This window comes from Brettanomyces nanus, chromosome 3 (assembly GCF_011074865.1).
Source record: "Brettanomyces nanus chromosome 3, complete sequence".
Lineage (NCBI taxonomy): Eukaryota > Fungi > Ascomycota > Pichiomycetes > Pichiales > Pichiaceae > Brettanomyces > Brettanomyces nanus.
Window position 1 is genome coordinate 702,984 of NC_052376.1, and position 27,520 is coordinate 730,503.

The 27,520-nt window shown below is 43.2% G+C and overlaps 13 protein-coding genes across 13 annotated transcripts; 3 read left to right on the top strand and 10 right to left on the bottom strand.

The window, feature by feature from the left end:
• Positions 1 to 350: 350 nt before the first annotated feature.
• Positions 351 to 2,753, bottom strand: ACO2 (aconitate hydratase; the record flags this gene model as incomplete). The annotated part of the gene is made up of 1 exon (XM_038923258.1): positions 351 to 2,753. The coding sequence occupies one exon, from the start codon at positions 2,751 to 2,753 to the stop codon at positions 351 to 353; it is 2,403 nt and encodes an 800-aa protein (XP_038779186.1).
• A 215-nt stretch (positions 2,754 to 2,968) lies between these two features.
• FOA43_002979 (uncharacterized protein) lies at positions 2,969 to 4,714 on the bottom strand (the record flags this gene model as incomplete). Its single annotated transcript, XM_038923259.1, has 1 exon — positions 2,969 to 4,714. One exon carries the CDS (start codon positions 4,712 to 4,714, stop codon positions 2,969 to 2,971), a length of 1,746 nt encoding a protein of 581 aa, XP_038779187.1.
• A 1,167-nt stretch (positions 4,715 to 5,881) lies between these two features.
• On the top strand, positions 5,882 to 7,867 carry FOA43_002980 (uncharacterized protein; the record flags this gene model as incomplete). The annotated part of the gene is made up of 1 exon (XM_038923260.1): positions 5,882 to 7,867. The coding sequence occupies one exon, from the start codon at positions 5,882 to 5,884 to the stop codon at positions 7,865 to 7,867; it is 1,986 nt and encodes a 661-aa protein (XP_038779188.1).
• A 273-nt stretch (positions 7,868 to 8,140) lies between these two features.
• On the bottom strand, positions 8,141 to 9,493 carry FOA43_002981 (uncharacterized protein; the record flags this gene model as incomplete). The annotated part of the gene is made up of 1 exon (XM_038923261.1): positions 8,141 to 9,493. One exon carries the CDS (start codon positions 9,491 to 9,493, stop codon positions 8,141 to 8,143), a length of 1,353 nt encoding a protein of 450 aa, XP_038779189.1.
• A 250-nt stretch (positions 9,494 to 9,743) lies between these two features.
• On the bottom strand, positions 9,744 to 10,532 carry FOA43_002982 (uncharacterized protein; the record flags this gene model as incomplete). The annotated part of the gene is made up of 1 exon (XM_038923262.1): positions 9,744 to 10,532. One exon carries the CDS (start codon positions 10,530 to 10,532, stop codon positions 9,744 to 9,746), a length of 789 nt encoding a protein of 262 aa, XP_038779190.1.
• Positions 10,533 to 10,689: 157 nt separating this feature from the next.
• On the bottom strand, positions 10,690 to 12,336 carry FOA43_002983 (uncharacterized protein; the record flags this gene model as incomplete). Its single annotated transcript, XM_038923263.1, has 1 exon — positions 10,690 to 12,336. One exon carries the CDS (start codon positions 12,334 to 12,336, stop codon positions 10,690 to 10,692), a length of 1,647 nt encoding a protein of 548 aa, XP_038779191.1.
• A 3,281-nt stretch (positions 12,337 to 15,617) lies between these two features.
• Positions 15,618 to 17,969, bottom strand: FOA43_002984 (uncharacterized protein; the record flags this gene model as incomplete). Its single annotated transcript, XM_038923264.1, has 1 exon — positions 15,618 to 17,969. One exon carries the CDS (start codon positions 17,967 to 17,969, stop codon positions 15,618 to 15,620), a length of 2,352 nt encoding a protein of 783 aa, XP_038779192.1.
• Positions 17,970 to 18,409: 440 nt separating this feature from the next.
• Positions 18,410 to 20,617, bottom strand: FOA43_002985 (uncharacterized protein; the record flags this gene model as incomplete). The annotated part of the gene is made up of 2 exons (XM_038923265.1): positions 18,410 to 19,697; positions 19,899 to 20,617. The coding sequence occupies 2 exons, from the start codon at positions 20,615 to 20,617 to the stop codon at positions 18,410 to 18,412; spliced, it is 2,007 nt and encodes a 668-aa protein (XP_038779193.1).
• A 236-nt stretch (positions 20,618 to 20,853) lies between these two features.
• RPL12A (60S ribosomal protein L12A) lies at positions 20,854 to 21,880 on the bottom strand (the record flags this gene model as incomplete). The annotated part of the gene is made up of 2 exons (XM_038923266.1): positions 20,854 to 21,655; positions 21,876 to 21,880. The coding sequence occupies 2 exons, from the start codon at positions 21,878 to 21,880 to the stop codon at positions 20,854 to 20,856; spliced, it is 807 nt and encodes a 268-aa protein (XP_038779194.1).
• Positions 21,881 to 22,027: 147 nt separating this feature from the next.
• Positions 22,028 to 24,554, bottom strand: FOA43_002987 (uncharacterized protein; the record flags this gene model as incomplete). The annotated part of the gene is made up of 2 exons (XM_038923267.1): positions 22,028 to 24,245; positions 24,550 to 24,554. 2 exons carry the CDS (start codon positions 24,552 to 24,554, stop codon positions 22,028 to 22,030), a joined length of 2,223 nt encoding a protein of 740 aa, XP_038779195.1.
• A 19-nt stretch (positions 24,555 to 24,573) lies between these two features.
• Positions 24,574 to 25,191, bottom strand: ATP5 (ATP synthase F0 subcomplex subunit OSCP atp5; the record flags this gene model as incomplete). The annotated part of the gene is made up of 1 exon (XM_038923268.1): positions 24,574 to 25,191. The coding sequence occupies one exon, from the start codon at positions 25,189 to 25,191 to the stop codon at positions 24,574 to 24,576; it is 618 nt and encodes a 205-aa protein (XP_038779196.1).
• Positions 25,192 to 25,607: 416 nt separating this feature from the next.
• RML2 (mitochondrial 54S ribosomal protein rml2) lies at positions 25,608 to 26,567 on the top strand (the record flags this gene model as incomplete). Its single annotated transcript, XM_038923269.1, has 1 exon — positions 25,608 to 26,567. The coding sequence occupies one exon, from the start codon at positions 25,608 to 25,610 to the stop codon at positions 26,565 to 26,567; it is 960 nt and encodes a 319-aa protein (XP_038779197.1).
• Positions 26,568 to 26,795: 228 nt separating this feature from the next.
• Positions 26,796 to 27,413, top strand: FOA43_002990 (uncharacterized protein; the record flags this gene model as incomplete). The annotated part of the gene is made up of 1 exon (XM_038923270.1): positions 26,796 to 27,413. The coding sequence occupies one exon, from the start codon at positions 26,796 to 26,798 to the stop codon at positions 27,411 to 27,413; it is 618 nt and encodes a 205-aa protein (XP_038779198.1).
• Between the last annotated feature and the right edge of the window lie 107 nt (positions 27,414 to 27,520).

The window sequence follows — 27,520 nt, forward strand, 5'->3', positions numbered from 1 at the left end:
AATCATCAATTATAAGCGTTAATGAATTATTCAGTCAAGTTTACGGTGAAGAATTGATTTTTAACCAAATAATGAACTATTCTGTAAAGCATTAATCACTAAACACCTTGAGACCTCATCTCTCTTCTGGACTCCAGCATACAAAATAGTTAGAGCCAATTGATTCAAAAAGGGTGAATTAAGGCTGATCAAGGTGAATTAAAGCCAATTAAAGCTAATTAAAGCCAGTTAAAGCTAATTAAAGCAATTAAAGCTAATTAAAGCTAATTAAAATCAATTAAAGCTTAAAGCTTAAAGCTATCAAAGCAATTAAAATCAATTAAAGCTTAAAGCTATCAAAGCAACTAAAATCAATGCTGCCTCTTTATGTTCTCCCGCCTTATATAGTTAATGGCCGATCCAGCTTTAAACCATTCAACTTGATCCTCAGACATAGTATGCTTAGCTTTTATAACAAACGTTTCTCCGCTTTTCTTTATCACCTCCAACTTAATAATACCGCCATTATCTCCTCCTTTGGCCATCATTTCTTTCAAATCAACCGTTCTCAAAACGTCGCCGCTGCTTAACCTGTCATAGTCGGATTCGTCCGCAAAAGTGAGCGGTAACACTCCCTGCTTTTTCAAGTTTGTTTCATGGATTCTGGCGAATGACTTGGTTAGAATTATCTCTCCGCCAAGGTATCTCGGCTGCAATGCCGCGTGCTCGCGAGCGGAGCCCTCTCCATAATTGTGTTCCGCCACAACCACCCAGGGTCTCCGCTCATCTTTCCATTTTTGCATTAACTCCGGTATTCCATAAGCTTTGCCGTCGAAATCATAAGCCTTGTTCACTTCTCCAGACTCCTCGTTCACTGCTCCTATTAACGTATTGTGTGCAATGTTGCCCAAATGACCCTTGTATTTCAACCAGGGTCCGGCCGCCGAGATATGGTCCGTGGTGCATTTACCCTTCACCTTCAAAATCACCGTTGTACTGAGTTCTAAACCTGTCCAGTCCGGAAACGGCTTCAATATCTCGAGACGTTCACTTTCTGGGTCCACCGCGATTTCCACCGTGGACTGCGGTTGCGGAGAGGCCTCTGGATAAAATTCTGCGCGGCCCGCGACAAACCCGCGCTCTGGGAGATTCTCGCCGACTGGTGGCGAAAACTTGAATGGCTTGGCGGCCACACGGTCAATCGTGTCGGTGAGAGGATTGAAATCCATCCGGCCAGAATAAATCATGGCAGTGACGATGTCGGGAGACGTCAAAAAATTCATCGTCTGACGATTACCGTCGTTTCTGGCCTTGAAATTCCGATTAAAAGATGTAAAGATCACGTTGGCGCCCTTTGGAGCATCCGCCCCGCGATCCCACTGACCAATGCAAGGTCCACACGCGTTGGCCAAGACGATGGCTCCATTTCTCTCGAAAATATCTATAAGTCCGTCTCTGGCGATGGTAGCTCTGATTCTCTCCGAACCAGGCGTCACGAAAAATGGGATCTTGGGCTTTATGCCCGCCCTCTCCGCCTGTAGCACCAACGATGCCGCCCGCGACATATCCTGATAAGACGAGTTTGTGCAAGAACCGATGAGACCCGCCGTGATTTTCTGCGGCCACTTTTCCCTGGTCGTGGTTTTCTTCAACGCGGAGATCGGAGTGCGGAGATCTGGGGTAAACGGCCCGTTGACGCTCGGTTCCAACTCCGACAAATCGATCCCCAAAACTTTGTCGTACTCAGCACCCTCGTCCGCCTTCAAAAATCCCGTCTCCGCATTCACCTTGGCCGCCAAATCCGCAACAGGACCGCGGCCCGTGGCGGTCAAATAATCCAAGTGCGATTTTTGCATCGGGAAAGTCGACGTGGTAGCACCGATTTCGGCACCCATATTACAGATCGTGGCCATACCGGTGCAACCCAACTGTTCAATTCCTTTACCGAAGTACTCAACGATGTATCCCGTTCCGCCACGAACCGTCAAATCCCCAGTAAGTTTGGTGATCATGTCTTTCGGCGAAGTCCAACCGCTCATCTTGCCGCGAAGTTCAACACCTAAAATTTTCGGAGCTTTCAATTCCCAGGGGGTTCCCGTCAAAGCGTCAACGGCATCTGCGCCACCCACTCCGATGGCTATGGCTCCTAAACCACCCGCATTCGGCGTGTGCGAATCGGTTCCAAGCATCATAAGACCTGGAACCGAAAAGTTCTCTAGGACAATCTGGTGAATGATTCCAGAACCAGGACCCCAGAATTGAATCCCGAATTTCTCGCCGCACGACTGGAGGAAATTGAAAACTTCTTCGTTGGTAGCGATGGACCGCCGCAAATCGTTGGCGGCACCGTCGCGGCCAACAATCAAGTGGTCACAGTGAATGGATGCAGGCACCGCGGTAGATTTCATGCCGCATGTGATGAATTGCAACATGGCCATCTGTGCGGATGCATCCTGCATGGCTACTCTGTCGGGCCGCAACTTTAAGTACTGCTTGCCGCGAACATTGGAAATGTCTCCGTTGACCGCCGCCGCCACCATGTCTTCCGGATTAGACAGGTGCGAGTAGAGAATCTTCTCCGCCAAGGTGAGCTTCGTATCCGGACGAAGCACCTGTCTTATCCGGCCAAGATTCTTAAGCAGTCGTCCATACGGTGGTGTACGGGTTTCAAAGCCCCTAGGAGCAGTATATGGAGACGTAGACGTCGAAGCAGCAGTGGCCATGCCTCTGAGGCCACTGATCCGTGCCTTTGCATTTAATCGGATAGCTAACATTGTGCTATCTAACAGAAATTAAGAAGAAAGTGTACAGAAAAGATGAAAAATCGTTAAATGGCCCGATCCATGTTCAGCCATTTCAGCCAATAACAATGGATCTCTTAGTAAAAATTTTCGGTGACTAATCGGGAAGCGGTATTTATGCATATGCATTATTTATTTATGCATGTCCAGCATTTATTCATTAATGGGTATACATTTAGTAGCCTATCTCACGTTAACACCTCTAATTTCTCACTTGGTTCCATCTCAAACCTTCTCTCTGTCAGATTTAAACCAGATTTAATTCTGCTGGCTTCTTGTTGGGCCATCGATCTAATAAAAGGTGATAGTTCCGTAGCAAATATCCTATTACTGAGTCGTTCAAAACTCGACCCTATATTCAATGTCAGATAATCATCTCCACTGGAATACCGTGCCTTCCTATTCCTACTACCACTGTCAAATAGTTTCGAAGAATAAAAATCAAGAGTAATCTCAGAATACTCCTTGCACCATTTTGAATCACGTGACAATTGATACGGTGATGCTCGATCAGATGATTTCTGATCATGTGACATTTCGTTAAGCCCGCACCATCTCAGATCGTATTCAAGGTCCAATTGAGCCAGAGGTTTCTCCTTCACAACGTCTTTTTCAGCCTCTACAATCACAGTTCCCACCTCCAACATCTCGAATCGATAGCTAAGCATCTGCAATTGCATCAACGAGCCCCTCAACCCGCCCCGTTCCATCTGTCTCAAAACGTGGTCTGTAAATCTGAATCCTCGACAGGCCGCCACTCTATTCAGGTAACGTGTTAAAACGTCACGTGACGGATTTTCGAAATTCAAAATGGTTGATTGATCGACAATATTCTCGGGAATCTTGTTCAACTCATTTGTCGTAAATATAACTGGTCTGTAAGTGTAGCTGAGAAGGTCTGTAACTCCATTCCAAAACTCTTTATCTGCGTCTTCATCATCTATAAGGTCCACATCGTCGAATAAAATGGCTGTTTGGTCACGTGACATCGCTATACCACGATTTACAGTTTGGGTCGTACCCATCTGCTTCAAATAGAAGTTGATGTCTTTTTTACCTCTTGGTTGCGATGAATTGAACTCAAATACTTCTCCCCCGAGTTCTCCCTTCACTATGGCATATACGGAGCTTGTCTTACCACAGCCTGCAGGCCCAGAAATGATCAAAGATGGTATAAATTTCCCGCTGATAGCCTTTTCTACAACCTCATCGTATTCATCATCTACTATAAAGTCATCCAAATCATCGTGATCCGTGTATCGTATCTTTTTATGCCGTTTCTTGCTCAAAATACCCATTTTTTTCACCTTGTCTACCTTTTTGAGCTTCTCAAATGCCTCTATAATCCATTTATCCATCTGTTCTCGAATCCTCCTTCGCTGTAATATATCTCTATGCGTTTTTGGCTCGAAAAGATCGCACCATTGCGACCTTTTATCCTCTTTATACTTCTTTACTGTCTTTATACCCGAAAACCGTGCCAAGGGTCCTTCAGATCGTTTTATAACAACATCTTCTTCATCGAGATAATAAAATTGCTTGTATCGTTCTTCTTTAATATTAGTTCTACTCCTTTCATAGTCACGGAAAAATGAAATATGGTCCTGAAATGAAAATATCACGTGCTCATAATCACGTGATTCAGGCTTCTTCATTAGACTTTTTAAGGTCTCTCGATTGTATAGTTGGCTCAGTTGTCTTTTATCGGTTTCATCCTGTAGTAAAAAGAAGTGGCAGTTCAATTTTGGCAGGGCCATATGCTTTTTGATTCGTTTTCGGCTTGGATCGTGTTCCAATAGTTCGAAACGGTCAGAAATCTCTTTGAAAAATAGAACTGTGGCCGACTTAGGCTGATGACGCAATACATGTGACATAAGGTTGGGATCAACCTTGAATGATACCTTCAACTGTTTCCTGGGAGTCTTAACGGGCATTAAAATAGAAGAAATCGATGTCGATGGGTGCGCCGATCGACGATTTAATAGACCCGTCGATCGACTATCACTAAATGCAGTTTGAGGACGTTGATGAATGTCTGTGAGATCCACCACATCTTCGTCACTAAGATCAACGTAGGTGGAATCAGAATGGACCTGCTGATCCTGCTGATCCGGGTAAGTCCGGTGGGTCCGGTGGGTCCGGAGGGCCAAGTCTTTTTCCTTGAATTGTTGAAATATCTCCGCAGGAGACTTTGATTTGACGCTAGTCTCAGGCTCATCATCAAGATTTATAGGAATTGGCTGACCAGATATGCTGGAATTTGACTTCTTTTTTGATGCAAATGAAAGAAATCTGTCCATATTGTGGCGAAACCTGCCAGTTCAATGTTTGATAGTTCGACAGTTTACAAAGAAACAGACGCGCTAAGTGAAAAATGGAAAATGGCTTCGACCAAAGACGCGCATCATGGTGTACGGATGCACATTTATTGTAACCTGGTGTAAAAGCACGTGATCAACAAAAAACAATCGAGATATCCACCAATTAACATAGAATAATTGTGTCGTCAATAAACTTCATGGAGACATCGGAGGACAGCACCGCCTTGGGAAAAAAGAAACATTGCTCGGCTTTATCGAAATTGTGTCCGAAAGAGGAAATCAGCATAGTTCATTTTATTATCAAAACGATCAGTACGGCTAAGGAAAGGGGTCCATGAGAAGGAGTTTATCGATAGGATCTAGTGGGATTGATGGAACCGACGGAATTGGGCCTCAGAGGAATGTTTTGGAAACTCCTCAGCAACCTCCTTAGCAACCTCCTTGGAATTCGTGGAAACCCCTTGGAACCCCTTGGAACAACGAACTGATGAATGCCATTAAGCAATAAATATTAAGCATAAAAAGTTTCACCCCATAAAAAAAAAAGCAATGTTCACCGAACAGAAATCTTAAAAATATTATGCATGAAAAATATGCAGACAGAAAACAATGCGAGGACGGTAAAATGAATGGAAAGAGATGAAGAAAGGTTGAAAATTGATGGGAGATGGGAGTTCAATGAATGATTTTTTCCCATCTGCTCGATATATAATGAAGTACTTTTACAGTCAGGTAAAAAAAAATAGAAAAATAAGTGTAGCTACGTTTCTACTGTTCATCATGAAGTTCACTCACTTATTGAGCGCATTGGTGTTTGCAGGCTGGGCTTTTGCAGAACAAAAAGTTCATAGTTATAACTGGACAGCTCAATGGGGTAAGGAAAATCCAGATGGACTTTACGAACGTGAAGTAGTTACATGTAACGGCGACTATCCATGGCCTGGTATCAATGTAAAGAAAGGAGATCGTATTATCATCAGTTTGACCAATCACTTAGAAAACCAGAACACTTCTTTGCACTTCCACGGTTTGTTCCAGAACGGAACCAACGAGTACGATGGTGTTCCTCTGATGACGCAATGTGAGATTCCCCCTAACGAGACTATGGTGTATAACTTCACTGTTCCGGATCAAGCTGGTACCTATTGGTATCATTCACATTCTTCTGGTCAATATATGGACGGTATGCGTGGTTCCTTTGTTATTGAGGATACCGAAGATATGCCATTTGATTATGATGAAGAAGTTGTCGTTAGTGTTTCTGACTGGTACCACAAAACTGTTTCTGAGCTTACTCCTGCTTTCATGAGTCTCTACAACCCAACTGGAGCAGAGCCTATTCCTCAGACACTTCTTTTCAACGAGACATTCAATGGTGTTTGGAACGTTAAGCCTGATACCACCTACTTTTTGCGTATCGTCAATACTGGAGGTTTCCTTTCACAGTATCTTTGGATGGAGGACCATACATTCACTGTGGTGGCAGTTGATGGTGTTTATGTGGAGCCAAACGAAACAGAGATCATCTATATCACTGCTGCTCAGAGATATGACGTTTTGATTCATACAAAGAACGATACCTCGAAGAATTATGCATTCATGCAGAAGATGGACGAAGATATGTTGGATACTTTAACCGGTGTGGCTTTTATAAACTCCACCGATGCTATCGTTTACAATAAGAGTGCTCCATTGCCCGAGGAATACATTTCTGATAATTATGACACCGACTTCTTGAACGATTTCTACTTGGTTCCAGTTGAACCGGAAGAATTGTACGAGGACTATGATTACCAGATCAAAATTGACGTTGTTATGGACAACTTAGGAAATGGTATGAACTATGCCTTTTTCAATAACATCTCTTACGTTGCTCCTAAGGTTCCTACATTGGGTACTGTTCTTTCTGCTGATAAATATGCTACCAATAGTTTGGTTTATGGTGAAAGTACCCATCCAATTGTTCTTCAAAAGGACGAAATTGTTGAAATTGTTCTCAATAATAATGATACCGGTAAGCATCCTTTCCATCTTCATGGTCACGTATTCCAGGTGGTTGAGAGAGGTCCAAGTTACTTGGATGAGGATGAACCTGTTCCTTATAACGAAAGTGCTCCTTATGATGCTCCAGAGTATCCAATGAGAAGAGATACTTTTTATGTTAATCCACAGTCCTATTTCGTGCTCAGATTTAAGGCCAATAACCCTGGTGTTTGGTTCTTCCATTGCCATATTGATTGGCATTTGATTCAAGGTTTGGGTTTGACGATTATTGAGGATCCAGAGTCCATTCAGGCTCAGCAGTCTCTTTCTGATAACTGGAAGGATGTCTGTTCAGCTGCTGGAACTCCTTACATTGGTAATGCTGCTAATAATACCGAGAATTACCTCAACTTGAAGAACCAAAACGTCCAAGTTAAGAACCTTCCTTCTGGTTTTACTGCCAGAGGCATTGTTGCTCTCGTCTTCTCTTGTATTGCTGGTATTCTCGGTTGTGTTGTCATTTGTGTTTATGGTATGGCTCAAATCCCTGACATGGAGAAGAAGATCTTCGATAACTTGACTGCTGATGAACAAGTTTTGTTCTTGGAGGAGCACGACGATGATGCTGATGATGATACCGAAGTCGGTGGAGCCAATGGGGCCAGTGGGGCCAGTGGAGTCAATGGAGCCAATGTCGCCAATGTCACTAGTGCCACTACTGCTGAGAAGGACGCCGAGGTAGAAGAAAATTCAAAGGAGGGCTCATCTTCTGACAAGAACTGAGTGTATCTCAGTCTTCATTCTTGTCCTCCGTCTTTACTAAGCTATTCTTACTTATCCGCAATCTGGGGTTACTCCTCAATGTCTGATCAACTGTTCAGTTTTTCTTTATCTTCATCACTCTTTCAGCGTCTGTGTGTGTTTTTATCAGTGTGCCAATTAGAGATGATGATGCTAATAGAAGAATAGACCAGTTGATCTTTCAGGGGTTTAACCCTGCTATTTTACATACTATGTATGTCCAATTATTAATATATTTCTGTCACAACAACTTCTTTATACCAACTTTTCCTCGTCCCAATCGTCCAAATACTCAGAATTATGTCTGTTTATCCATTTCATCACTCCGAAGCCTATCCCACTTACTATGCAACTCACTCCAAACCACTTCGTGTACAAGATGTTGACAAAGTCGGCTCCCAACTGATCGTTTCCGAAAAATCCCTCTATCAACCCACTCGGAAGTCCTCCTCTATGCAAAATCATCATCGTAGAAAGAGCATAAATTCCTGTAGTCTCGGCAACAAAGAGCTCGTATAATCTTCCAAGTACTGCCATATGACTTGGTTTACTGAGCTTCGAAAACGTTATCACCACCCCTTTGAATGAGCAGACAAACAAACAGATCGCAAAAGTCATGTTGATAATCACCGAGAGTTGATCCTCATCGTATTGATCGTTAATGAACCGTACCACAAGACGTGATATAGTAGTAGATAAAGGATCCGTCTCCGCCTGCTGACGTCCAATAACTCCCCAGCTCGAAAGAACGATTGTTGGCAGTTGAATTAGTAGGATTGTTACCACTCTATACATGCAGTAGATCGAGAATCCCAACTCAGAAAGTCGATTCATTCGTCCGTACGCCGTCTGCCACTCCATTTCTCGTTTATAATCAACCAATTGATCTTCTAATCTACGAACTAAATCATCATAACTACTCTCAAGTAGTCTTAACTCCGTCTCCATGCTTCGTCTGCTGTCAATCATCCCTTCAGTACTCTTCAAAGATTCAACAATCTTGGAAATATCTTCCTTGGTCACGTGTTTCTGAGCACGTGTCAAACTAAATATCGAGCTAATACAACCAGTACCATTCAAAGCAGCAAGGCAACTGATACCCAAAACAGAGATTCCATAGAAAGCTCTTTGAGAAAACCTCATCAAAGAAGATGTTCCAATGAAAATGGAGGAGTAAATTTTTATGGCCACGATCCAAATTGTAAGGACCATTAAATAAGATAGAGCGAATCTTTTAGTGGCTATTTGATGCTGGTTTTCAGAGTCATATTTGATGTAACCGTAACACTGAAACGTCCAGCTGGGGACAACGTAGGAAAGCAAAACTATAAGAGTTGTTAGAGTAATTTTCCAATCCAATGACCTCATGGAATTATCAAGAAATCCAGATACATCTAAAAGAAATACGCACGTGACCTGAAATGAAAATGAGATTATAACGTTGAACAAAAGCCGATTGATGGATGTCAAAGAGCCGTTGAGCTTGGCAGATTTGGGTTTCCACCTAGACTGGGGAGATGTGCGTATCCTGTAGGGGAAGTCCAATTTATAGAGCTTTCCATTGACCGATTTAATGGTGTTTTCAGTCCGGGAGTCTTTACCTAACATTGGTAAGAGAGTACGATGAATCAGAGATGCAGAAAGTAAGTAGGTGGCATAATGGAGAAAGCCAAGAAACAATGCAGTGAGAAGATCCTGAATTGTTAAAGACATGACCGAAAAAGAGGGGGTTTATGAAAGATCTGGAACTGAAGTATTGAAGGAACAGGAAAAAAAAAAACCATATACGTATAGCGTATAGATCTCGGAGATAAATTTATGGACACAAACAAATTGCATAATATTAATTTTATGTACATTAATTGGCGGTCTTTTCACAGAACCAATCGATGAGACTGTCGATCTTATCCTTGAAAACATTGCCTTCTAAGAAATCAACGTTACCTTCGAGCATTTCGAACTTGAACTGGCCACCATTGAAAGCAGTATTAAGTGAATCTTCCAGCTCTACTCCCATATCCTCGGCGGATTCAGACACCTTTTCCAAGTTCCTTAGCTTGAGCCCATATAGCTTAGTAATTTCCTGTTCGAGCATCAAATGAATTTTCGCGGGTTTTCTGCTCGTAAAATAGTCGCATTTATTACAGAAAATGGCGAGATCGACACCATTTGGAATCGACTCGGTAATCGGTAGAAGAGTCAACAAGTCGTTGGCAACGTAGTGGCAGTACTCGGCATCAAATGCAGACGCGTCTATTATGTATACCATTCCTCTACAGCTGCTAATATTATCACTCAAAAATGGATACAAGTAGAGATTCTTCATCTTGGAGCTTGCCGGATAGTCGCTAACAATGACGTCTGAAAAGTTTTCTCCATACTGTGAATTATCCACCTTCAATGGGCCCACGTTGGGCTGTATCGACGTCACCGTGAGTACGGGGAGTTTTCCCGTGGTAAGTCTTTGGAAAAGATTTGTTTTTCCACTTTGGGGCGGACCCACGATAACGAAGTTCCTGCTATTCCGTTTGAATAGTGTCTTCTGGACCATTAATGAGGTCACTACGATCACCAAGATGGCCAAAACGATCGATGCCACAAACATGGTAGTGTCCATACTTTTCAGCAGTTCTATAATGGAATTCATTGGTGAATGGTGGTATGCCAAGAGATAAAAGAACGGGCTAAGAGATTGAGAAAAAGACGACTAGACTAGACTGATTCACCTACTATTTATGTAGCAATTTATGTGCATTAAATGTTTTGCGTACATACTAATTTGCATAATAGCTTAAATACATTACCTATTCGCTTGCGGTAACAGAACTAACACTGACATTATCCACCTTGACAGAACCCTTCTTATGCTCTCTGCTCAGTTCATTTCCGAATGTATCAGAAGAACTCTGCTCCCCCTTACTGAACATCTGGTGAATTTCCGTGGTGTATTCAGCATCAACGTTAGAAACAGGACCTCTATACCAGTGTTTAGCATCGAAAGCGTACCAGCCACCTGCGAGAATAAACACTGCACCAAGAATGACCACTGTATAGTTCATATCTTCCTTGGTAACAGGCATATAGTTGGGGAAAACAAAAACGATCGACACAAACACCGTCCAAACACAGCCATAGTACATGACGTAGGGACTGACTCTTCCCATATGAAATGGGCCTCTAACAACACCCATCTTTTTGTCGTTAAGTGCAAAGGCTCCAATAACTAGGATGTAGGACCAGTCGGTACAGATGGCACAAGCAGAAAACACCGCATTCATGGCAATAGTAGAGCCCAAATTAATGAGCGTAAGAAGAGAGTTGATTATACAGACAAGCCAAACACAACGAGTAGGGACGCCTGTCTTCTCCGTTAGATGGTACCAGAATTTAGAGTATGGTAAACCCTTATCTCTAGAAAAGGACCATAGAGAACGAGAGGTATAGCACATAGCCACGGCACCCGTGAACCAGTTGATGACAAAGGCCAATGCCAAGAATGCAGTCGCACCGGTTTTACCCATTGCATACTGATAAATCTCGACAATTGGCTGTCCAGAGACACCGTTAAGGATTTCTGTGACGTTAGTACCCATAGTAAGAGTAATAGCAATACACAAGATCCAGCCAAGAACAGCGGTAGTGGTAAGAGCAGTAGCAATAGCCAAAGGAGTTCTGTAGGCAGCGTCTCTAACCTCCTCAGACATTCTTGAAGTGGCATCATAACACGTCATGACCCAAGAAACCTGTAAAAATCCAAATAAAAAGGCCCAACCATCGGAAGACCAACCGGTATTGTTGATTACAGTGGTGAAAGTGAATTTGGCCGTATTAATCTGAGGACATTTGATCAAAAGAGTGATTATAAGAGCCAAAGTGGTACCGATATTGACGATACAGTAGTATTTGGTGACTTTAGACAAGGCCTCTCCCGGTAGAGAGTTGATAAGAGCATGCGAGATAATGACCAAGATAGTCACAGCCGTAATATGTCCTCTGGTAGGAATGTAGCTGTAATCTGTATGCATAGCAATGGTCTGTAAGAGCAAAGTAGAAGCACCAAAATCAGTAGAACAAGCACCAGCCAAAGCCCCGGTAAAATAGAGCCATCCATCAATCCAGCAGAGTAAAGGAACGTATTTCTTAGGAACGACATGAGTGATAACGTAGTACATTCCACCGGAAGTAGGGAAACATGACGTTATTTCAGCCACAGACCAGGCTATACAAAGACATCCTAGAGAGCCAATGAACCAGCACCAAACACCTGCAGCAGGACCTCCTGACCACAAAGGGTAAAGATATGTGATGGATATGGTTCCCATTAAACCGGAGATGGAAAGAGCGAACGAAAACGTCGATAGGAAATCGTAGTTTCTAGAAAACTCCTGCTTATAGCCCATATTGGCCAAGTTGGCAGCATCTTTATCTATGGACACTTTAGAGAGCTTCATAGTGAAAGAAGGAATAATCAAAAGTGAAGGATGGACAATAAAGAACAATTGATATCTGAATTGTGAATAGATCACGCGACTGGGGAAACGGCCCTATTTATATACGACTGATTAGGAAAAAGAAATAGATGGATCTCGAGATTTTTCAAATGCCTCTAGCAAATTTTCCTTGCCATTAAATTCTACCAAACTCAGGAATTGAAATAAAGATCATCTGATGACTTTCATTGTCAAATTTCAGCCTAATTGGAGTGTTGGAACCCTGGTTTGTCAGACCCTTGACTGGTGTCATTGTGTCTATTTCCTCAACAATTTATCCGGCAAGAAAAATTTTCGATAAGCAGATGTGGCTGAGTAGAATTTGGGTCTAAGCTCAGTACCGAAGCCTAGTGCCAGATCAAGTCAAAGCCTGGATATAAGAGGGCTTTGAGACCACATTGCTCTGTAATGGTTTCAGAACTCTTTTCCGATGCTTGATAACCGAAGGTAACCGATTGGTTGTCTGCTTAGTTGTCTGCTTAGTTGTCTGCTTAGTTGTCTGCTTAGTTGTCTGCTTGGTTGTCCGCTTAGTCGTCTGCTTCGCCACACTTGCTGTTCAATTATCACATTCTCCTGTCGTGTGTCACCAAATCAACAATGGTGTGACTGCTTTTTTTTACCTCTCGCTACGAGACAAGCCCTGACTATCCATCAAGAGGGAACAAAAGACTGTTTATATAGGTCATCTAGCTTTATCAGCTTATTGTGATCTTAGGACATCATGTCAGCCCCTCATCTGAGATCTGCATGATGATAAGCCCAGATCTTCGCTTTATTGAGCTAAATGGCTTTAATTAGTCCCCAGTTCTCGAAAGCGAAATCACCTTCCGCTTTCATCATAATGACGCGAAATTAATTACCTATTGGGGAATCTTTTTCCATACCCGTCTAAGCGTTTTTCCGTTCTTTATTTGAGTTAATCCGTTGATTGATAAGGATTACTTAATAGCTCAGTGACCTTTGAATATGATGATTTAAGTGTACATTGTCTCAACTTAATTGAAATACTGATATTAAGCCAAGAAGTCACGGAATCAGTTACTAAAAGCGGTATTGTATAGAACTTATTAGGGATTCTATTGAAGCTCTTCTAAGAAGTTGACCAAGAGTGTTAAAGTCAGGTTAGGTGGTAGGATGAATATAAGATGTATGTGTGTAGTTCCTCTATCCATCGCCGTCTTAGGTCATTCTAATCAGAACCAACTGTATAGCTGAGCTCCAAAGACCAGTCCTGAAAGTATATAGTTTGGTGCACGGATGTGTACAGTTACCCTACTTTTAGGCAAAAAATTTTCAATTAATGATGATCAAACAGACCAATGAAAAGCTTGCATTGAGGAGTTCGGGTTGCGAGATAAAGAATCGATACAGATTAGAGCGAGACAGCCAGTTAAAAACGACACCTCTCGGTGAGATATTGTGGGGCCCGACTAAATCCTACGGGGCCCTGTGGAGTTCTCTGGGGCTCCCGAGACCCGGTAGGACGTACCCCTTTCCCTGGGATAGGCCTCGAAAGCTTTTCACCCTCCTTATCTTGAGCATGCAGACAATTCTGCTTATCTTACTTTGACGTCAAGTTGATGCGGCTGCATATATAAACTGGAATCTGCCAGATACACAAACTTCGGAAGGTGTATAGTCGTTGTTTGTTACTACCATGGATACTGCTGAACGTGGTACCAGCATAGCAACAGTTGCAAGCGTTGCAAGCGTTGCAGGTGTAACTGACATTAAAGACGCATCGATCGACTCCTCTACTAAAATACCGTCCATTCAAACCGACTCTCTTTCGCCGTGTCGCTTTTCCTTCGACAAAATTCCGATACACAGGGTTCCCCAGAGCAGGCAGTGTTCCCATATTTCGATGGTGCACGAGTTTCCGCCTCAGCAGTGTGACCAAATCGACCATGATTGCGACCATAGTAAATTCTACACGAAATATCGAGGAATCCTGAAGGACAAGGATCAACTGCCTGCTGATGCCCTCGATGACTTGTCCTTTGAATATAGTTACGATGAGAAGATTCGTGCTCCGAGGATGCCTGTATTAACTCTGTTCCGGTCTCATGGGCATCAATCAAAGAGCTCGCTTAACAGTGATTTTCGTCGCACCGACTCGTCGAGACATCTCTCTGACTATCAGCCTGCTGACTACGAATTTTCGAGGCCTGCGAGGCAGGAGCAGGGGCGGGAAGTGCAGGAAGTGCAGGTTGCCTCGGTGGACCCGGTGTCTCCTGCGGCTCCAGCGGCTCCAGTGGCTGTTGGAATAAGTGACTTTCTTGGACATCCTTACACCTTCCGGAAAAAGTCCTGTTCTTCCGGGGCTTCTTCGCACGTTTCTCCGGGAAAGACATCCAGTATATCTACTGCTGGCTTTGTCCGTGGTTCTTCTTCTCATCTCAGGCAGATTAATGAACCCTCAAAGTTACCCGACTACATTCCTCCAGTTCTTAGACCTATAGAGACCATCACCACTACACACCATAAGCATTCTCGCTCATCAACCACCATCTCATCCATAGAAGATACCTCTTCAACTACTCCTCCAACCATTGCCACCACAACTAACAGTAATACCTCATTATTCACTTCTGGTCATTCCTCAAAACTCGAACCTTCTCATTCTGCATGGAAGCCAAACGCTTCTACCTTCTATTGTTCAGGATGCAGCAAACGCTTCTCATTACTTCGAAGAAAACATCACTGTCGTCATTGTGGCTTCATATTTTGTAGTGATTGTCTCAACAAAACAGCCAATCTTAATCTTTTAGCCAAGTTCGAAAATCCATTTTCATCGCGTGATCGCGATCACGTGACCGAAATGCTCTCTGCTGTTATCTCTGCTCCCGACCGGAATCAAGTCGATTCAACTTCACTTTCAGCTGTGATGTCACAAGAATCCATCAAATCAATGAGATCCTTGACGTCATCAACGGTTAATTATTCTAAGTACAGCAAAGTTTGCGAGATGTGCTACGTTCAATGGCTTCGATTTCTAGAAGCTGGAGTTGAATATGAAACGAGCTATAAGAACCTGGAAGGGTTGGCAGGAGCCAGCAAAGCTGGAGGTGGTGGTGGACCTGGTGGTGGCCCTGGGGGTGGCTCTCGGCCCCAGCACCCCAGAGGCTCCTCCGGCTCCGTCATTGGAATCACAGTGCCCAATGATTGGATATGGAGCTCGTTCTAAGACTCTGATGACTTCAATAGTATAAAACTAAGACTTTAATTTAAATAGTATAAAACTAATTAGTATTCACAACCAATTTGGCCAAATGCTGGAAGAAAGTCCTCAAACTGACGTCCTCTGTGTGAACAACAGAAGTCTCGTTGTCATCAGGAACATAGCCTCCCATCTGTCCACCAACAAACTGGTTGCTGTCATTCTCCGATGGGTTCAACTTGGAGTAGAGGAAACGAGCCTGGGACTTACCCTCATCACACGTGACATATCTAGGTAGTGGGAATCTATCAGCAATTAAAGATGCTGCCTCTTCTTTGGCCTTATCCATCATCTCATAAACACCTGGATACTCGTCCTTAGGATAGTGTTTATCTCTCCATTCTGCTGCCACACGACCGTAATAAATCACTGTATAGAAGAATGCATCCAATAGAAGAATGGCATCCGGTTTGAGAGATGCAGAGTCCAACAGGATAGGTTCAGGCTCTGAACCATCGGCCAGAAACCGTACCAAAGTAGGTTGAATCATGACCAACGAGTCACGAACGTCTGTTCTGAGCAACGTGTGATGATAGAAAGCAGTTTCATCGGGAGAACAGTTGAAAACCTGCAAGAACTGTGATCTACGCAAGTGATAGATGAATTGGGGAAGCAAGGAGAACTTGTTGGACAACCTGAACGAGTTGGAGTCACCTTTAGAATAATCACCAAACACGGTACATAGTTTAACGAGAGACTTGTCGATCCACCGAAGTAGATCCGAGTATTCACCTCCATGTTCGAGCTTGTGAACGATAAGTCTTGCATACAATACAGCAGCAGCTTCCTGGTCGAAAGTAGATGCTAAATCGGCCGAATTAGACGTAAGCCGACTCAAAGTAGTCACTCTCATTCTCACAGAACCGTTGGTATGTCTGTATGTCGTCTGGAATTGAATGTAGACCTCTGCAATAGACGAGTTTCGCTGTTCTGCAGAACCAACAGTCTGCATATCAAAGAAAACTGCATACGTATGTCTTGGAGACAACGAACGTAGACTCCAGCGATGAGTCATACCATCGCCAATTTCAATATCGGCCACATTTTCACCGTCTGCCTTTAATGATGCACCGTGACCAATCATTCCGGCCACTTTGAGTCGCTGAGATGTTAGAACTTCTAGATAACCGTCAGAAAACTCAAATGGATATCCATCATCGTCTTTGGCAAAGCATTCAAAGAAGGAATTACGGAAAATGGACGTTTGAAAAGAATCCGTCACCACCAGAACACCACCGGTCTGATTGGCCAAAGTCTTCATCTCATAGACACCAGTCTGGTCATAGCAGCCCGCAAATATATCGACGGAAAAGCCGGACGAGGCATTGTGGTCAAAGAACTTGTCCTTTGAGTCTCTAGCGCTGGCTCCAACACCTTTCAACGCCAATTTTTTAAAGAATTGAACGGCCTTCTTGTAGTGTTTGGCCGAACCTTTTTCGATATCACTATGGGATCTAATCGGTTCCTTCAATTCGGTACCAACGATCTTTCCTGGACCAAAAGTACATGCACCGGCAGCAAAAAGACACAACTTAGCACAGCATTGTGCGTATGAACCTTCAACAAGGCACGAAGCCACATCTAGAGCGGCTCCGGTGACACGAACAGCCCTATGGCCAGGCTTAACGGTCCATTTGGAAGGCTCTAAAGCCTGAATAATCTTGCTTAGACGAGCCACAGCATCCTCATCGCCAAGAGGAACCAAGAATCTTCCAACGGTACCGTTTCCAGTCTCCAACTGTTTGATCCAGTCACGAGAACAGTTACCATAGATACCCAGTTGTTTCTGAACAGCTACAGATTCGCATTCGTGAGAACCGGAAAAGACGTAGGTTTTGGAGCATGATGTAAAGCCCAACTCGTGAACACTGACGACAGAATCGAAAGTAACCAAACCAACCAAAGAACCTGGAGGATGTAGAGATAATGACGTTATAAGAGCCTCTTTCAAAGCCTGCAAGTCCTCTAATTCCTGGCACAAATCCACCACGTAGATATACGATGGAGGGGGAGGAGGCTGTGCCCTGGCAAGAACATATTCCATGGTAGAGGCAGCAGGGGTCAACTCTACGGGGAGATTCTCAGCCGAAATGTTGGCGTAATGAGGAGGAAGCGGGTTTCTCGAGTTACAAATGGTGCAAACCCACGTTTTGGACCCCAAATCAATCTGAGAAAACACGTTTAGCACGGCACGGCACCGGCGACAAACAACGGGATCATATTCGGCACTAGGAAGGTCGTCACGTGCAAGTAAAGGTGTGTATAGACATCCAACAGGAGACGCCATATTGTCTGCCTCTTGTCTAGTGACAGGAAAGGCATTCCAATTGAATCGAACACCGTCGATATCTTCAATCTCGTAGATATCAGCCATGTCGTTTGAAAGAAGGAAGCAAGACAAGGCAACGAAGTTGATTGTTGTTGTAAAATTTTGCGATGATCGCGGAGGATCGCCGACGCAGACCAGTCGACGCAGACCAGTCGACGCCAGTCGAGTGGTCCATCACCTGATCCCCGTCACGTGAATACTCGCTTGACCCAAGTGCCTAGATTAATCTGAGCAGCTCTTCACCTGTAGTTAAATAGGGATCTACATCCTCTACGGCTCAAATCGGAACATCAGTCATGAGCTGTTCCTGTGATCGATAAATACAGAGAAAGATATTGATTAATGAAATACGAGCAGCAACCAATGCACCCAGCATTGATGCAAACCGACCACTTATCGACCTATTGCCTGACCGATAGGTCTAACCATCCACCTATCGACCTATCGCCTGCGCCGATAGGTCGCCGATAGGTCTGGGTCTAGCTCTAACAAGCAAGTCCCTTTAGAAACCGGTTCTCCTTCACCTCAGAACCTTTCTTATCTAATGCATTCGTAATAAGCTTACCAACGTCTCCTCCATTCACCACTACTCCATGTTCGCTACACTTGGCTTTCTGCTTCAACTCACTGCATAGTCCATCGATATCGATTTCCGAGAACCTAGGATGTGACGTAATTCTCTCCCAAATCTGCGAGCACTTCATCATCTTACCGGATGTATTAGGAACAGTTTCATTACTGTCGTCATCTCCTTCCACCTTCTTTTCGTCTCCTCCATCAAAAATAGGTAAAGTGGCAGGTGTGATCAAGTTCAATTGAGATTGACTGCCAAGCAACTCATCCAATGGGTCGTACTTAGAAACTTCCGTAACCAACCCTCCAAGAGTGTCATCATCTGTATCTTTCTTCAACATTCCACTATAATCTTCCAGATCATTGCCTAAAATAAGATCATCCGTGTTAAAAGCTGTAGGATTTGGAGTCGTGAAAGAATCAAGTAAGAAGTTCATTTCATCTGAAGGTTTAGTAGTTCCCGATGTAGTTGACTGCAGAAGATTGTAGAATGGAGATGATGAATATTCTATATCTTCCGCAGTAGTCGCACTACTCACGCTTTCACAAACTTTAGGGCTCAATTCGGGTATCGATAGACTGGATGAACTAGTAGATGCATATTTCTCTTGTACTTGTTGTTTGGCCTTGGGTATTGGGCAGTCCTTACTACCACAAACCTGGCCCAGCTCTGCACAAAAGTCGCTGACTCCCTCGTCAAAATCACCTTTGAAACTTGATTGGTTGAGTTCTGACTGAGTCAATCCTGGCGACGCTGAACTATTCCCCCACTGAGACGGAAACTGAAAGGAAGACGACGACGATGCTGACGACCCCGAGATATCCTTCACATTACTAGACGAGATCGATGAAACAGGAGTCTCTAGCGTAGAGTAAGTGGTGGAATCAGCAGAAACTGGCGAGGACTTCGCGGAATCAGACGCATCGATCGACCGAGCTTTCTGACCCTCGCTTTGCCTAGTCTCCTCCTCCTGGTCAACAGGACGATACTTAGACAACTCCTGTAGAAGCGTATAAACCTGAGAACGTAGTAACTCAGTCTCATTGGTTATCTGCAGCTTCTCATCCTCGAGTAACTTCACTTTAGACTCCAGTTCTTTCATCTTACGCTCTTTTCTCTCTCTGAACGCTCTTTGTGCAGCTCTATTCTGAGCTGTCCGCTTATTTTTTGGCTCAGTAGTTAGAGGCTTTCTTCCCGGTCTTGACAAAGCTTTCTGAGACGGCATTTCGTTAAATATTTCAATTATTCAGGAAGAGTAAAGTGTAGCAAAGAGTTACAGTTGAGGGGCGATTATACTTGTCTTTTTCTTTTAGATTACTAATCATTATGGTGTACGGATGCATTTCTGTTATATACGGCGATGAGATTTTATTGATTTGATTATCCTTAAAACTCCGTACACCACCAAGATAACTAAGGAATCTGCTACGGCGTGTTGCAGTCCCTGCTTTATGTAGGCATAGACCACACCCAACGCTCTTGCAAGCCAAGACCGAGTGGTGTCGCTCCCCGGCTCCTCCTGAGGCTCGGCCAGCACCTCCAACTCGAGTGAAATCCGATTAACCGCTCTGTTAATCTCGCTCTGCCAGCGGATCAGATCCAAATCCTTTTTCGGCGAATCAGAACGCGCGCTCGACTCTATAGCCACCACATTGGTAGTTCTGGAAGGAGGCCTCACTATATTAGTATTAAATCCACCCGATGCGACCCTATAGAGAGAAACTGCAGGAGATTTCGACCGGAGAGGAATCGGCTTTAAGTCTCTAATGGTTTCCCATAGAAATTCCAACTCAAAAAGTAAGTCACGTGACTCTGTAGAATCTCCAGCATAAGTTTTCATAGTGTCTATAAGACATGCCACGTAACGTTTCTTGGCCTCTGTTTTGGTGAGGCCTTCCTCTTTCTTCCAGGCGATCCATTTACGACGTGAGGTTTCGTCTTCTGGAGGAGGAGGATGAGCGGATCGACCCTGATCTCCTTCTGTTGCCTGTTTATAGAGAGCATACAATTTGACTCGATTAGTAAGGGGGGGTTTAGGTAGCGAGTCATTTTGTGACCATGTTGAAAGTGTTTGAATAGCCGAGACGGCTTTGTTGAATGCTCGATCGACTTGATCCATTGAGTGGTTAAAGAAGAGGGAGAGTAGAAGAGGAGCAAAGACGCGTTGAGCTGATCTGAGGAACTGATCAACTACAATACGTCGATCGGCCAAACTAGGATGCGTCGATCGACCAATACGTCTACATTAATACATCTACTGAAATATGTCTACATCAACGACTACTGAATACGTCTACTGAATACGCCGATTGACGTCAATCGACAAAGTCAATCGACAAAGCCAATCGACTATTGTTAGCCTGAAACACCCCAATCTAACCATCGTGAGGTATCTTTGCAAGAGTTTTGAAAAAACTCTGACATAAATAAACCAATACTAAGTAAGAAAGGTGAGTAATAGGCAGGAAAATCAATCTTGTTTGCACATAAATAGGAGCCAAATATGAACGAACTTGGCACCAGAGTGTAGCAAACTTGTAAGTTAATGATAAATTGTATATTACCTTTGGATCTGTATATAGACTCGAAGAACTCAGTTTTCAGGGACTGAAATATGTTAGTAAAGTGAAAAATAAAGGAAAAAAGATTTGAGCTTAACTTACCATCAACTTCACCTGCATCAATAGCTTCAATGACATCATGAGCTGGTTTACCATCAACGGTACATCCAATAGATTGGCAAGTACCCAAGATTTCCTTAGAAACAGAGGCCAAAGTCTTACCAAAAGACTTCTCTCTCATGGTTCTGGCCACCTCGAACACAGCGTCTAACGCAAGGTTACCGGAATGCTGGATGTTCTTGTCTTTCTTTCTATCTCTTGGAGGCTCCTTTAAAGCTTCAATGATAAGGGAAGAAGCAGCAGGAACAACCGAAACCTGGGCTTGTCTGTTCTGAATTTTCAATTGCACAGTCACCTTGATACCTTTGAAATCTTTGGTGGCCTTTGCAATATCTTCACCAATCTTCTTTGGTGACAAACCAAGAGGTCCAATCTTTGGGGCCAAAGCCGATGAGGCTCCAACTTCTCCTCCCACGGCTCTCATGTAGAGGTACTTAACTTCACTTGGATCGAACTTTGGAGGCATTTTGTTATTACTTAGTTGTGGATATCACAAAGAGAAGAAAACAACCTCTCAGATGAAAAACTCAAATACCACCTCAGAATTTTTCACTTCCTCCATAAATTTTCCTTTTAACGGTGCGAGGTGTGAAAATTTTTTTACAGTGAAATATTCCACTCATAATTCTCAGCCAATCACATGATCCAGATTTATCGTGCTTGCCACGACCTTTGTTGTGAGGGTCTATGGAACACGACATCTTTACACCAGTTACGAGTCTACAACTTCGAGCTCATCGCTACCATGGTTCGGTGAGTACTCTCACTTCCTTAGCGGATGCCCAATGAGCCACCGTCCGATACCATTGTAGCTGATAGCATATTCATAGTCAATGCTGTCATTATCATTACGTAATCATTTTTTTTTCCTTCTTCACCACCTTAATATCTGGAAAGTATAGGTGATGTTTCTTTCTCTCTATGTACACGTCTAAGTGCCTTGCATTATCGACATCTTTCTCAAGAATCTTCACGACTTGTCCGAGTGAAAGCTCTGTGTAGATAGAAGATCTCTTCAACTCCATCAAGTCCTCTTTTATAGAGTCACTTAAGAAGGACGGCCATTCCAATGCGTCCAGTTGGATCTGAATGGTACGGAAAAATGCATTCAAGTCGATCGACTTGGACTTGATTAGCTTCCGGAAGTAAATGTAGTCTCCATTCTTTACCACCTGGCCAAAGGCATCGTTAAATTTCGCCATGGCATCGTTATAATCCGCAAAAGAGGGTAATTCTGGTACTCCGATTGATTGAAATGGTTTCAATTGTAAGTTAAAGAGCAAAGTCTCGGATACTTTGCACAGTTTAGGCAATTTCAAGTATCCGAAATAGTTTAATACCTGTAATTCCACCAACTTTAGTTCAATCATCGTCCTATAAATCGAGTATCGGCTAACTTGATAGTTCAAATAACTTTCTGATCGAACCAGTTGTTCAGCATGAAGCTGCTTTGCCTTCTTCTTATCTCCTTTAACCCTCTTGCCATAGCTAACCACCAACTGTTTCCGACGTAACTTCACCACATCCAATAGTCTATTAAGATGTTGAAGTAAATAGTCAATCAAATATGATGTGAGCCAATAGCCAACGTTTAACTCTCTAAGATCCTTGAAGAGGTTGAGCTCGATTGACTTTAACATCAAATCAATCATGCTGATCAATTTCGAGAAGTAAACAAACGATGCCACAGGCATTATTGGAAATGATGCACCACCATCGAAGTTGTCTGGAATGGACGAATTCACTGAAGATTCCAAATTCTCTGACTCCACTTGGAACTTGTCCCAATAGATCACCTCTTTACCAATAAACTGTCGCTGTCTGGCCGGATTTTGTGAGACACACGACAGAAAATGAAAGAAAGGTACCTTCATATCGCCAAGAAGCAACTGTAATTTGGTCTGGATGGTCGAATCCGAACAGCTCAAAATCCTGGCATCCTGAACACATATTCTCAACATAAAATCGTATAACAAAGAGCCAATATTGAATCCTTTACGAGATCCAAGGATAGTTTCATCATCACGAATTAAGAATAGTTGTAGTAAGGATCTTGGAACCACATGGAGCCCTAAAACATCATCCTCGTCGTTTGTAGCTTCTCTTTTATTCATACAACACTTTAAGAATTCAACCAGTTGAATACTATCCCGTGTTTCAGTAATGTGGAGAATAGTTAAAGAATCCTGTACAAGTCGTCTAAAGTTTTCTATGGAGTCTTTAAAACTGAGTAGAACCACTGGTTTGGGAGGACTTCTATTATTGCGACGTTTCTGAACGTTTGTACTGAAGCAATTGAGTGGTGGATTGATTTTGGTAGCATAATCAGATGATTTGCCGAGTTTATCAAGTAATTCCAATGCTTTAGTTAGATCTGAGACGATCTTTTGCAGTTTTTCAGACACTTGTGGAGTCTGATGATCCGAAAATGGCTCTAAATTGATCTCTAAAAGTGAAGGTAGTTGAAGAAGGAGTGTGAGTAAACGAACTGAGTCGTATAAGAACGAATAGGACTTGTCGGACACATCAGACTTGTTGGACACATCAGACTTATCGGACACCCACTTCAGGGCACATTCTATCTGGTCAATGACAGATTGTAATGGAACGTTTTGAATCATATCTAGATCCATGGTTTGAGTATTTATATCTTCTTCTTCGCATACAACACCTGCCAGACCAAGTTTAAGGACAAACTTGACAAACTGTAGAATTCCCAGCGAAAAGGGAACAAGAACATGATCTTTGAGCGAATCGGAAGTATCAGAAGATGATACCAGTCCATTGTCTCGATAATCCATCAATAACTCCTCTATATAAGCACAACTAAGGACAGATACACTGAGTGAATTGTTATCAAGCCAAGCAGAAAGGGCTCTATAAAGACCACAGGTGATGCCATTGAGATCATCTATAGTGGTGCAAGAATGTATCAAATCAAAGGGTTGGATCTTCAACAAAGAAGAGTCGAGTTTAGGGTTCAGAACCTCTAAGGCATGAGTTCCATGAAGTAGTTTGAACTGGTTGGACTTGATGACGACACCATAAGGGATTTTCGAGACGATACTAGAAAAGGACGAAGTGACATCAACAGCAGAGTCTTGAAGATTCAACTGAGCTATCTTCTGTTGAAAAGACATGAGGGAGAAAGAGGAAGGAAGGGGAAAGAGAGAGAAAGGGAGAAAGGGAGAAAGGGAGAAGAGGGAGGAAGAAGGAGGAGGAAAAAGTAGGTCGCGGCTGCAACGATCGACGCAAGTCGACGGCAGACAGCTGGTCAACGACTACATGTCCACCTCCACCTCCACCTTCACCTCCACCCCCCTCCACCTACACGTCCACTCCCCTCCACCTACACGTTTACCCCCTCCACCTCATAAATAATAATAGAATAAAACTAAACAGACTCTCCCAAAACCTTGTTCATCTTCGAAACCTTATTCAAAACACTCAAATCAACCGATTTTTCACCAACTTCAACAATCAATCCACCCAAAATAGATACATCAATATCATTGGTGATTTTAAGATGCTGCCCCCTTCCAACAAGGTTAGAACCACTAATAGCTGTATTCAATCTGGAAAGAATTCTTTCATCCAAAGGCTTGGCACTAACAATATGAGCTTCAACAACACCGTGATGAGCATCGTTAAGAACAGAAAACTGCTTGGCAACGTCAGAAAACAACTGCAAACGATTGTTTTCCGCCAAAACACTCAACAAATTCACCACTATTGGATCCAATGTCAACTGTTTCGACAAAATATCCACAACCTTCTTTCTAGAACCCTGTGATAATGACGGATTGCCCAAAATCTGCATCACCTTGGGATCCTTTTGAATGGTGTCCGATAATTTCGCAACAGATTCAAACGACTTCTCCAAAGAGTTGCTCTTGGCTGCTGCTGTATATAGTGCTGATGCATAAGTACCGTCCAATCCATATAATTGGACAGGAGGTTTGACAGACTTGACTGCTGTGGCAAGGAATCTAACAAATTGCCGGGAAACCATCTTAAGCCAGATGAACAAAGGAACAAACAAAAGTAACAAAGGAACAAATTACTTGGTCGTCTTTTTTTTGATATTTCGCTATTCGTCCAGCATAAGTCATTTATTTATGTAAGTGTTCCTTATGCCGAGGGTGAAGTTTTTTGTTAAGGGGGAAGTAGCTGAACTCTTTGGAGAGACGTTAGCACAGACGTTAGGACGAAGGACAAAGAACAAGGAACAGGGAACAAGGAATGTTTAGTTTGATCCCAAGAGTAATTGGATCCTTTGGATCCTTTGGATCTTTTGGAGCCCGTGGGGCCCACGGGTCCTATGGGTTTTACAGAGCCACTGGAGCTGCCATATCCAGCTTACGTCATCAATCTACAACACCTCTTAATAAACGTGATATCGATGTTACAGAATTAGAGAAGCAAGATATGTTAACAAGACGTCAACTAGAACTTTCCAAGGAAAAGGTGGCAATGAAAAAGATGAAGCCGACATCTCCGGGACTTCGGTGGTGGAGGAAGCCTATATATCCGTACCTTTGGAAAGGTAAGCCATATAGAGAGTTAACAGCTACTCGAGTTTCTCAGTCTGGACGTAATAATACTGGACGAATCACAGTCAGGCACCGTGGAGGAGGTCACCAGCGTCGTTTAAGACTTATAGATTATAAGAGAATAGAGTCAGGACCACAGACTGTGGTTAGAATCGAGTACGATCCGAACAGAACGGCCCACATTGCACTTGTAAAGCATAATGAGACTGGAAAATTAAGTTATATCGTGGCCTGTGAAGGATTACGTGCTGGAGATGAAGTGGAGTCGTTCCGTGCTGGAATTCCGGCTCGTCTTATCAAGGAAATGGGCGGTAAGATCGATCCTGCCATTCTCTCTGTTCGTATTTCCAGAAAAGGAAACTGCTTACCCATTAGTATGGTCCCTATTGGTACTATCATCCACAATATTGGTGAACGTAAGAATGGTGCTGCCAAATACTGCCGGGCTGCAGGTGCATATGGTCGTGTTGTGACCAAAATACCAGAGAAAGACAAGGCTGTAGTTCAACTACAGAGTGGAGAACAGAGGTATATATCGTTAGAAGCCTGTGCTACACTTGGGGTGACTTCTAACTCTGCCCACCACAATGAATCATATGGTAAGGCAGGTAGATCCAGACATAGAGGTATAAGACCTACAGTTAGAGGTGTGGCCATGAATAATTGTGACCATCCAATGGGAGGTGGTAGAGGTAAGTCTAAGTCCAATAAGCTTTCGATGTCTCCATGGGGAGTTTTGGCCAAAGGTGGATATAAGACTAGAAGAGGTAAGAATGTTAACCGAAATAAGGTGAAGGACCGGCCAAGAGGAAAGGAGGCCAGATCCGGCCGTTAGTCGGGCACCCTGAGTGTCGCCGCCTGCCTTGACTTGTACATAATCATCTCCAAATTATTTAAAGCCCAACATAATTAACTCTCCCATATGAACACCCAGAAGTTCATGTAACTGTGCTGTCCGAGAATTTTTCACATTTCCCGTTTAGGAAGCTAATCCGGGGTAAATCTCATGGTAGCTTAGTAATAGGTCCTCTCTTCTCGAGAACACTTTATTCTCCTACCAACAATGACTGAATCAACAACTCCTATCGGAACCATATATTTGCTGATTAACTCTCCACGGTCTGCAATTTACCCAGCTCTCATCAAGTATCTCGGCTTGAATATAGCGATCACAGATAACCGGCAGCCTCACTTCTCAGAAGCTTTTCCATTGCACAAATGTCCTGCCTTTGAGTCCAAGGACGGTTGGAAGTTGCATGAAACATTGGCAATAATGGAGTACTTTATATCGTTAAAGCCACAATGTAAGTACAACTTCTGGGGTAACAGTCCACGTCAGAAAGCAAAGGTCTGGCAATGGCTTTCATTCACTAACACTGACTGTGTCGCCAGTGTTGCCCGACTCGTCTATGGTTCATCTACTCCCGAATCGATTACTGCTAATCAGGCCGTTGTAGAAAGAAACTTACTAGAATTCGACGCTCAGCTTTGCAAGACTGCCTATTTAACGGGATCAGAGTGTACTTTGGCAGACGTTTTTGCTGCCTTTTTATTTGCACCATTCATTGATAAAAGCTTCATGAAAACCTTTCTCCTCGCTCATCCTATCACTAAGAAGTGGCTTCAGAATCTTTTCGACAACGAAAAGATTGTCAGTCCTTTTTTGAAGGATAAGATTTGACTACTCCCTCACTACAATTAGATTTTATAGACTAGATTTAATATACTTAGTTTTTTTACTACATGCAGCTGTACTTTCTTTGGTTCTTTGGTTCTCTGGCTCCTCTG